We start from the raw sequence: 11,701 nt of genomic DNA, 5'->3' as shown, positions 1-11,701 counted from the left end.
TCCTCAAGTAGGCGGTGGTAGGACGTGCTACAGTTGTGGAAAATAGAAGCATATTGTTAATGATTGTCCTTTAACTAGAGAGTTGGGACTCAATAGCAATAGGCAATTTAGTAGTAGAGGAAGGGTGACAAACCTCATGCTTCAAAGCAATTGTATGTTATGAAAGGGGTAGAAACAACTAGTTTAGGTAACCTTATCATTGGAAGTTGTGTGATAGCAAGTGTAAGTTTATGTGTGTTGTTTGATTATATAGTGACACACTTTTTTGTGTCAGAATCTTGTGCTCAAGAGTTAGGTCTGTGTGTGACGGAGTTGTGGTATGATTTAATGGTATCTACCTTAGCTTCAAGATTTGTAGTTTGTGTTAGATGTTTAGTGTTGGTAGAGGGACGTCCTTTCAAAGTCAATCTTGTATCTTTACCTCTGCAAGGGTTGGATGTGATCTTAGGGATCGATTTATTATTAGCAAATCACATTTCGATTGATTACAACAACAAGAAGTTTTTGTTCCCAAGTTTAGAAAACCTTGAGTTGTTGTCTTCGTATCATGTTGTTAAAGACATCAAATATGGGTCTTAGTGTTATCATCTTGACTCATTTGGTTGTGGAGAAGAGTGATAGGAATACTGAGATTACTGTAATGAGTTTACAATTGATTTAGTAATTGGAGCAAGACCAATATCTGTTAACTCTTTGGCAAGTGTACCAAGTCGTTCTAAATAATAAACCGGTAAGACCAGATATCATATCCCAAGAAACTCGAATAACACTTTACAATCGTACAATTATCTAATTAATTTAGACTAAAGAATGATTCCGTTTAACGTGAATTTAGTGCAAAGAAAATAAACATAATGCATAAGTGATAAATTGAACTTCTTGAGGTTAAAACACTTAGAAATGAAATTATTGAATATGATATGGAATGGGAATGTTGGAGAATGATTTCACCTATTACACTCTCATGCAAATGCACATCACTTCTTCATTTAATTGCTAAAATCAACCTACTAAGTTACTTAAGTCCAACCCCTTGGTAGAGAGAGCCTAGATTTACTTATTAAATCTCAATCCCTTGGTAACCTAACAAGTTCATCTGCATTAAGAAAAGAGGTTTAAGACAACTAAAGATCCAAGCTCTATCCCTAGACACAATTTCCCTTAGGTGTTTAGTCCGGTTCAAAGTTCATACAACATTTCCCAACATTAAGAAAACCAAAGAATCAGGCTATGGTTGATCAAGTCACAACAAGCTTTAAGCAAAGCAAATAAACACTAGCAAATAATAAAAAAAGCTTGTATTCTTTCAAAACAAGTGCATTTACAAGAGAGCTTCATAGTTTACATCATTCCCCAACAAAAAGAACATAGCTCTCCATAGTCATGGAGAGCTTCAGCTTACAATGGAAGAAAATGGAAGAGATGGAGACCCAAGGAGGAAGAATGGAGAGTTCCCACTGCTCAAAACCAGCTCCCAGAGGTCCAAGAAGGTGTTTTCGTACTTCAGCCGTCAAGAAGATGGCACCCTCGTTGCATGGAAGCCTTAAATAGGTTTAGGGTGCCACATCAGCAAAAGTTGAGCCCAGCCCCCCTCTTCTGGGGCGCCTAGACGCAAAGGTTGTTCAAGGACAGAGAGTCAAAGGGCGCCCAGGCGCCAAGTTTTGGCTTGATCTACGAATTGAAGGGCGCCCAACCCCTTTCTGGGGCGCCCATGCGTGAAATCTGTAGTGATCCTTCAAGAACTCTTGCTTTTGTAGCTCTTCTTGGGCTCCCACTCTAGATGGTTTGGATGTTCTTCCAAAGCACACACAAATTGCCTACAAAACTTGAGGAATTAGTGATGAAAACTCCTACGTGTAACCTAAGCTAAACCTATTCACAAAGTTAGATAAAAAGGGAGGATTAAGCATGTTTCAAGCTTCAAGAGAGTTGATTTGGTAAGAAAATTGCACCACAGATAATGGTAAGAATTACCGTTATTAACAACCCCAAACTTGAAACTTTGCTTGTGCTCAAGCAAAAAAGAGTGACATATCTCAGACAGACAATTCAATTCCAATGATTCAACACTCAAGACAAGTAGAATTCAATCAAGCTTGCTCATCATGGTAAAATTGATCTTGAGAAAATGAATTTTTGACAAAAAAAGCTTCAACAATGGTGTTCACAGAGCAAGAATCACAAGAAATATACCAGGTTCTATGAGGGATCAAAAAGCATGGCAAAAGTGTTCTCCTTAATAACATGGAACCTTTCCTCACCAAAGAAATTGTTTCTCTCACGCTCTATGGTGTATAAGGATGTGTGTTTCTCACTTTAGCATCACAAGGTCACACAATTCAACCTTGCCTTTCATTTCAACCTGCAAGTTGGCATCACAAAGACTTTCAAGGCTTGTATTGTGGTTGGGTTAAGAAAGAAGTTTGGTTTTTCTAAATACAAAGCACCTTTAGCTAAGAGAGCATTCAAATCAACACAAGATACCAAAATTCTCTCCTATTCTTCCATTTAATTGTACCCAATTCTCCATTCTTTTTCCCACCTTTCATCTATTGATTCTTTTTCTTGATCTTATTCCTTTTTCTTCTTTTTCTTTTCATTTTTTCTTTTTACTTTTATTCTCTTTTATCCTGTCATTTGTTTTTCATGCAACCTCAACCATCCCAAACTTAAACCATTTTCTTGTACCAAAAATGAACGCTCTACTCAACTCAAGGTAAGAAAGTCACAAGTTTTTCACATTGGTCAAAAAGTTCAAGGATGGGATCAAGTTTTCTTCCCAGATTCTCAAGGTTACATTCTTTTGGGTTCAAGATTATAGACAAGATAAAGGAAGAACATGGCCTTGATCATATACCACATGCAAGCAAAAGATTCACACAGAGAAATTCAGGCAAAATCAACTATGATTCAAAAGTGACATCATTCAATCAAGAAATCTGAGGCACAACATCACACAGGATTGCTTAGGGTTCCACATTTGTTTTCGAACACAATGCCATGCATATTGACCACAAGAAAAAACCAAGCATAATCCCAAAGAATTAAGAGTAACCACAATCTAACTTCACATTTCAATCCTATCATCTCAAAGAAATCACAAAGAAAGAGCAAGCACAAAAGATTTCTAGCATCGCATGCAATACTTGATATCAAAACATTGTCATAAAACTATCCATTATGCCAAGTTTAAAATTAAAAACAGAAACTGAGACTAGAATTTAAAAATTGAAATTAAAAACATGACAAAAATTTAAAGAGTTTCCACAAAATGCAATGTCTTGCTCCAAACGCCTCAAGAGACACTATCTTCGCTCCCATCCTCATCAGGATCATCCTCTCGCCAGCATCGGTCTCAACATCATCCTCTTCCTCATCAGTCTCATCCTCCTCCATCGCCTATGCTCCAGAAGATGTGCTACCTCCTCCGCTTGAATGGGCCTGGTCCCCAGGCCAAGCTACTCTAGCAGCATATTCTTCAGGAGTCATAAAGTCAAGGTAGGAGGCCACATACACCTGTCTTATCATCTCTGCCTGGGCTAGACCAATCTTGTGAACTGCCTCCAACTTCGCATCAATCAAGGCTAGCCTCATGTCAAGCATCTGATAAGGATCAGACTGGGCAGGCTGATCAGGCTGGTGAAACCTATGGGGCCGAGGAGGCTGATTTGGCTAGACTGACAGGTGGCGCCTATGGGGACGAGGAGGTTGAGGGGCAGGAATGGGTAAACCCTCCTTATCGAGCAAGCAATATTGTATGTAAGAAGCCCAATTAATAGTCTTGCGCGACCTCTGAAAAGGGGGAGTCGTAGTGTCGACCCCTACAAGTTCGCACAGGTGGGTGATCAATGAGGGATACCCACGGGGAACCTTGGCATTTGCAGAGTGGGCACAATCATTAATCTCCTGTTCAATGAACTGGCCTGCATTGATTTGCCTGGCCTGAAGGATGAAGAAGAGGAGAATGGCTCTATGGGTGGTAAGGTCGAAAACATGAGAGCAAGGGGACAGATTGACGTGAGTGAACGTCACCCAGTATTTGCACACAGGCGTGAGAAACGAACGCCTGATGTGGAGGGGCTAGCCTTGCCTGTTTCTCTGAAAATGGCCCCTTGGAACATACAAGACACGCTCCATGTCCATGATGTCAATGCCCTTAAACTCCGCCTCAAGGGCTACAACATACTGACAAGAATGTTAGGGACCCGTTTGCCCCTGATATAACTCATGAACGACTCCTCCTCATCAGAAAAGATGCGAGCATTAGCATAAAATTCCCTTACCATGGTAATGTTAGCAAGTGCGGGAAAAGTGAGGAGCCTGGTCCAATGTCTCCTTATCAGTTCATCAGTAAATTCATGCGCCTCCAACAGTAATTGCTCAACCCTCCTCTTCATAAGCAGTTGGCAATTTTGGACCACCTCAAAGTTTTCCTCATGCTTCTTGGAGAGGAAATGATGGTTGTGCACCTTTTGCTTCCTCTTCTTACCTTTTTCTGTGTTAGCAACTGTTGTCTTAATTCTTTCTGGACCAGAGGAAGAGGTCATTTCTGCACAAAAGAGAATGAAACGAAGGTTTTGAGGTGTGAGCATTCCAAATAGATAGGCATTTGCAGCAAAGATTCAAGATGGTGCACATTCAGAGCTTAACAAGACACAAAACATATTGGAAACACCAAGGAAAGCAAGAAAAAAAAAACATGCAAAGCAGGAGAAAATGAAAACAAAACTCAAACAACTAGTGCAAGCCACATAAGGTGCGAGCTGGTGGCGCCTTAGCGCCCCTTAGCAGAGGGCGCTGGGCGCGAGTTTATGCAGAAAAATTCTGCAGGGTCTGGCTTGGCTGCCACAGACTGACCCAATGCTAACCCTCTTTCAATTTGTTTTCAATTCAGCACATAACAACATGACTCACATTTAATTCCGAAGCAGTGATGCAAACCTAACATCAATACAAGAAACCTTTAATCAAAGGCATTCAATCATAGAGAGGCACAACAATGGGCAGTGACAGATGCAAAACCAGTGTAAGAATACCTAAGCACCTTACTAATCTGGTTTACAACACCTGGGCCAGCAATAAAATTGCACAACCATGACAATCAACAAAATTAATTTCAAATGCTTATGCAGAGAAAATTAAACATACAAAATGACGGATTATGCACGACTAGCTATGGACAATGAGAATGAACGCATCATAAATAGCAAAACAAAACCATACTAGTCTAGAATAGTCAACACGGAATACCTACTTGAGTTGGCGATGAGAAGAGAAGAATTCGCTTAGAGGGGCAAAAGCTAAAGCTAGGTTAAATTGCCACGCGTCTTTAAAATGCTTAAAATAAAGGAATGATGGAGTGGCGACAATGAGTGTCTATGTGTAGGTTGCAACAACAATGGTTTTGTTCCTTGCCTGAGATGGACTTGAGAGAGTGAGGTCACAACAGACGCAAATGGTAGCCCTTACGTGGTGAGTGAATGAAAGGGGCTTGAGTAGGGGTGGAGGATTAGCGTGTAGTGGTGGTCGGAAGTGGAGAATGGCCGTGAGAGTGGAGAGTGGGAGAGAAGGGGAGAACGTGAGAGTGAAAGAGGGGGAGTGAGTGAGTGAGTGGGGGGCAAGGGTGAATGAGAATGATAGCAAAGGAGGCGTTTGGCGTAGGGTTAGGAAAGATCAAAATGGGACAACTTAAAATGAAAAAAAGCCCAACCCAAAGTTTGGATATGCAATTTTGGTGTTGGGCGCCCCTAGGTGTAGGGCACTGGGCATGACTCAATACAAGACCATAAGCTGAACTTGTGCAGCTCGAGCTGGGTGCCGCTTATGTAGAAGGCGCTGGGCGCATAGCAGAAATGCTACAACTGTAGAATCGGGCAACTCACCCTGTGACTTTTGGAATTTGACACTTCTTGGCACTCAATTCAGCCCAGATCAATATGTTTTCACTATACAAACTTGCTCCTCCAACTCAAGACTTTACTTTTGACACAAAAAGCATATTTAAACTTGCAAATCATGATAAAACATATCTAAACACACCAGAATACATCAAAACAGATTGAAGCACTCCTATTCACATCAAATTACTACAACACTCAACATTACACTAATGCAACAAGTTACAACTACTAACTTAAAATGAAAATCACATAAGTTCAAATCACAATCACATTTTCTAAAACAACTAAATTACATATGAAACACATCTTACCAAATTCAAACAATCAAAACACACTAAAACTACAAAAGAACACATAAGAAGGGATAGAAAACTGGGTTGCCTCCTAGCAAGCGCTTGTTTAACGTCACGAGCCTGACACCAATATACTCAAGGATCAGATAGATGTATAGTTGTGGTGAGACGTTGAATCTCACCACCCAAGTAGTGTTTCAATCGCTGACCATTTACCACCCAACTTCTCTCTGGATCATCTGAGAAAGGGTCAACCAATTCAATGGCTCCATGAGGTCTAACTTCCTTGATGGTGAAAGGTCCCAACGACTTTGACTTCAACTTTCCTTGAAAGATCTTGATTCTAGAATTGAAAGAGTAGAACTTGTTGGCCAACTTGAAAGTCTCTCTTTAGAAGCTTCTTGTCATGGTACTACTTGACCTTTTCCTTGTAATTCTTGAAGTTGTCATAAGCTGTTAGTGTTATCTCTTCCAAATCTTGAAGTTGCAGCTTCCGCCTCTTCGTAGACAATGTAGGATCAAAGTTCAGAAACTTTAAAGCCAAGTAGATGACAAGCTTTTCCATAGACTAGCTGAAAAGGAGTCATTCCCACAAGTGTCTTCAATGCAGTCCTATAGGCCCATAAAGCATCATCCAACTTTGTTGACCAGTTTTTTCTTGAAGAAGAAATTGTTTTCTTAAGAATCCTCTTGATCTCTCTATTTGAAACCTCGGCTTGGTCATTGGTCTGAGGATGGTATGGGGAAGCGACCTTGTGCCTCACTTCATAGTGCTTTAGTATCTTTTCTAACTGAGAGTTGTAGAAGTGAGATCCTTCATCGCTAGTAAGAACTCTAGGTACCCCAAACCTTAAGAAAATATTCATTTTCAAGAATTTAATGACAATCTTTGCATCATTCTCCTAGCATGCTGCTGCCTCCACCCATTTGCTAACATAGTCCAATGCAACCAGAATGTACTCATTATTGTATGAGGAGGGGCGGGGACCGACAAAGTCAGTTCCCCAAAAATCAAAGACCTCAACTTCAAGGACATTCTACAGTGGCATCTCATGCCTTCTTGAGATGGTACCGCCTCTTTGGCACTTAGCACAACTCTTTGCATGAGCATAAGCATCTTTGAAAATTGTAGGCCAATAGAATCCAAATTGCAAAATTTTGGCAGTTGTTCTTTCACCATTAAAGTGTCCACCATATGGCAAATTATGACAATGCCATAAGATGCCTGTTGCTTCTTCTACGGTAACACACCGCCTCAATAGACCGTCAACACCTAATTTGAAGAGGTAAGGGTCATTCCAAACAAATTATTTAGCATCATTTAAAAATTTCTTCTTTTGTTGCCATGAAAGATCATCTGGGAGGATCCCAGCAGCTTTGAAATTTTCTATGGCAAGGAATTCCTTCTTAATGGTGGCATAATTGAGTTAGGCATCGTTCAAAACTTTGCTTGCATAGTATATGTTGTGAAAAATTTTCTCTCTTCTTTGACCGAGAACAACACCTATGGCACAATTGCTTGCATCACACATCAATTCAAAGTTTTGATCCCAATTGGGAGCTATAATTACTGGTGCAAAGATTAATTTATCCTTCAAAATCCTGAATGCATTTAAGCACTCTTCATCTAACACAAAAGGAGTGTCCTTTACCAAAAGGCTGCATAATGGCTTAGCAATCTTGGAGAAGTCTTTGATAAATCTTCTATAAAATCCAGGATGCCCAAGAAAGCTTCTTATCCCTTTTACATTTGTCGGTGGAGGAAGCTTTTCAATGACTTCAACTTTAGCTTTGTCAACTTCAATGCCCTTAGATGAAATTTTATGACCCAGAACAATACCTTCGGTCGTCATGAAATGGCATTTTTCCCAATTGAGAATGAGATTTGTATGAATGCATCGTTCAATAACTATCTCAAGATTTGACAAGCATAAATCAAACGAACCTCCAAACACCGAAAAATCATTCATAAAGACCTCAATGCATTTTGCAACTAAATCTAGAAAGAAAGTTTGCATACATCTTTGAAATGTTGCTAGAGTGTTGCATAGTCCAAATGACATTTTTCTATAACCGAAAATATCGAATGGACAAGTAAAAGTTGTCTTCTCTTGGTCTTGTGAATCCACAAAAATTTGGTTATATCTAGAGTAACCATCAAGAAAACAATAGAAAGCTTGATCTGCTAGTCTCTCCAACATCTGATCCATGATAGGAAGAGAAAAATGATCCTTCCTTATGGCTCTGTTCAGCTTTCTATAGTCTATACACATCCTCCATCCATTTACGGTCTTTGTGGGTATGAGCTCATTCTTATCATTACGAACAATTGTCATCACACCTTTGTTTGGGACCACTTGTACTGGACTCACCTAGGCACTGTCAGAAATTGGGTATATGATTCCAGCCTTTAGTAGCTTCAAAACCTCTTTTCTTAATTCTTCCTTCATTACAGGATTCAATCTTCTTTGAGGTTGAGCTACTGGCTTGAAGTCCTGCTCCATGAATATCTTGTGCATGCAATATAAGGGGCTTATTCCTTTGAGATCAGATATTGTCCACCCGATAGCTCCCTTATTAGCTTTGAGAACTTCAATAAATTTTTCTTCTTCTGTGGAAGATTAAGAATTACTGATGATTACTGGTTTGTTACCACCCTCTTCTAGAAACACACACTTCAAATGTGATGGTAACATTTTTAACTCAAGTTTTTAATCTTTGACTTTCTCCTTAGCATTTAAATCCAAGCTAGTCAGACATTCATCAATCAAATTTTCTTCCTCTTCATTGAGAGCTTTAGAAGCATCTATAAGGGTCTTCTCCAGAGGAGATGAAATCAAAGCTACTTTCTCAGCATTCAAGCATAGTTCATCCAATGCATCAATTTGGAAACATGCTTCAACATCATTTGGGTGGGACATAGCTTCAAAAACATTGAAGTTTACTTCTTCATTCTGCACTCTCACCTTGAGTTTACCATTATCAACATCAATTAACACTCTTGCAATCTTCATAAATGGTCTCCCAAGAATGAGAGGAACTTTCGTATCCTCCTCCATTTCCATTATAACAAAATCCATAGGGAAGAGAAATTTATCAACCTTGACTAGTACATCTTTCACCACTCCATGAGGGTATTTAATGGATTTGTCAACTAATTGCAGAGTCATACGAGTAGGCTTCAACTCAAACTCTCCAATTTTCTTAAACATTGAGAGAGGCATTGGATTCATGCTTTCTCCCTAACCAATCAGAGCCTTCCCAATAGCTAACTTCCTAATGGTGCATTAGATAGTAAAATGATAACGGTCTAGAAACCGTTATTTTCATACTTAAATTTGATATCAAAATAAACCCTTTATGTCTTAGAATGAGCTTAAAATCAAGTAAAACACTTAGTTGAGTCATGAGAGAGTCAAAAGTTGGTTTTAGAGATATTATGCTTGTTTTTACATTGTTTTGCAGGGTTTTAAGGTGAATTGAAGATGGAAGTAAAGTAAGGTGGACTTAGACCCGTGAAAGAGGAAGAAAAAGGATGAAAAGAAGGGTCAAGTGAACCACTGAGCGCTGGAATGGACCGATGAGCGTCCAGAGCGATTAAGGGCAAACTGCTTAGCGACAAAACTGACCGTTGAGTGGTCCAACAACTAGAGGGGAAACCGCTGAGCGGTTTATTTAGGCGCCTAGGCGGTTGTATTTTTTTATTAGCATAGATTCTATAATCTTTCTGTTATCTTTTTGGCTTATATATAGCCCCAGTGCGAATCAAAACATAATCTTTTGGCAGAGAGAAACGTCCAGAGCTATTCCACACACCTTAGAGGAGGTTCCTTGGATGCTTAGGCTCCAATCTACCAAGTTTAGGGTTATTTCTTCCATTCTTTCATTGTATTTCATCTAGTTTCACCATGATTATGGTGAACTAAACCCTAGGTTGTTGGGGAACAATGTAATCTTTTGAAACTATCTTATATCAAAATTCTTATCTTCTTTATATGCTTGCATATCCTTACCTTTGCTTAATGCTTTTATCGTTTAACTCATTCGATAAATGTTGTTTGTCTTTATTGATACGGGAATGTACAGTAATTGCATTTTGCTTCTGTTTATCATGCATTATTAATTGCTAGGGGAGGCTAGGGATATCAAGCCGGTAATTAGTAATAGGCTCTTTTCGCCAAGGAATTGGGTTAAGGGTAGACCAAGAAAGTTTGCATGACAATATGATAAATAAGCGAATTAGATGAGAAAAGTAGATATAAGAGGGTGGATTCACTGCCAATTGATTCACTGCATTTGCATGTTTACTTTTGTTTTTGCATTTAACAACTCAAAATCTATTTCTTCTCAAGTCTTATGCGATTGGTTTACATGAAAAGTAAGGCCTAAGAGTCCTTTGGGAAACAATACTTGGTAACGATCTGGTACACTTCCCAAGGACTTGACATAAAACTACCAGGATCTTTAAATTTCGGTGGGAGAAGCTTTTGAATGATGGCACTACAGTTGCCTTGTACTTCAATGGTTTCTACTTCAATGTATTTCCTCTTCTTGGTGAGTAGCTCCTTCATGAACCGACCGTAGACTGGAATCTGTTGTAGTGCTTTAGAAAAGGCACTAGTGCAGAAAGGTCTTTAAGTGTCTGTTATTTTGGGCTTTTAACGTCAGATCCTGAACCGACGTGTTTATGGCTAACGTTAATGGGACGTCGGACCCTATAGGTCAGACGTCTATATAGACGTTAGACTATATAGGTCAGACGTCTATATAGATATCGGACTCTATAGGTTAGACGTCTAAAATTTCACTGTATTTGATAGGATCTTTCTCCGCTTGAGGCCTCTCGAGTTGCTCCTGGCTCATGGTGATTCGAGTTTACAACTTTATATTTTAGTTGAAGAGAATGGATTGTACATTTTTTTTTCTTGTATTGAATGGTTTTAATAATGTAGTGGAGGGAATTGGAGGAGTGCAAAACGCAAGAAATTGCCGCCCAATAACGTTGCCCAAGGACACAAGCAAAACTGCAAAAAAACTCAACGAACACGCATTTTAATCGATTCAAATGAAAGATAATTCATCAAAGAGTAATGTAATCAGAGTAAAATTAATTTTAAACGATACAAAAGTGAAAAAACGAACATGAAAAACGTAGTCCACGGAGAAAACGCGAGGACGATGATGAACAATGAGTACGCGTAACTGATGCCTCGTGTTTGTAGTGTTTTAATGAAGACATTTAGAAGTTGGTTCCCCCCATAACAGATGTCTACAGACCTTGGTTTCCCCCACAACAGACGTCTAAAAGGCTTTAGAAGTCAAGGTGGCGGGATCAGACGTCTAAATGGAGTCAAAATGTGACTTTTTAAATTTTTGGGTTGAGTCTTTAGACGTCGGTTCCCCCCACAAAAGATGTCTAACTGGCTTTAGAAGTCGGAGTGGCAGGATCAGACGTCTAAATGGAGTCAAAAAGTGACTTTTTAAATTTCTGGGCTGAGTATTTAGTAG

General features: G+C 39.4%; 1 protein-coding gene across 1 annotated transcript; it reads right to left on the bottom strand.

Moving 5' to 3' along the window:
• Positions 1-8,904: 8,904 nt before the first annotated feature.
• On the bottom strand, positions 8,905-9,426 carry LOC106752819. The gene has a single exon (XM_014634589.1). It carries the CDS (start codon positions 9,424-9,426, stop codon positions 8,905-8,907), a length of 522 nt encoding a protein of 173 aa, XP_014490075.1.
• Positions 9,427-11,701: the final 2,275 nt, after the last annotated feature.

This window comes from Vigna radiata, unplaced genomic scaffold (assembly GCF_000741045.1).
Source record: "Vigna radiata var. radiata cultivar VC1973A unplaced genomic scaffold, Vradiata_ver6 scaffold_48, whole genome shotgun sequence".
NCBI classification, from domain to species: Eukaryota; Viridiplantae; Streptophyta; class Magnoliopsida; order Fabales; family Fabaceae; genus Vigna; species Vigna radiata.
The sequence above is the reverse complement of the archived record's forward strand: the minus strand, read 5'-3'. Positions and strand labels throughout refer to the sequence as shown.

Bases quoted from the DNA above. Each gene is read 5' to 3' on its own strand.
- LOC106752819 (XM_014634589.1), bottom strand. From the start codon at position 9,426: ATGAATCCAATGCCTCTCTCAATGTTTAAGAAAATTGGAGAGTTTGAG.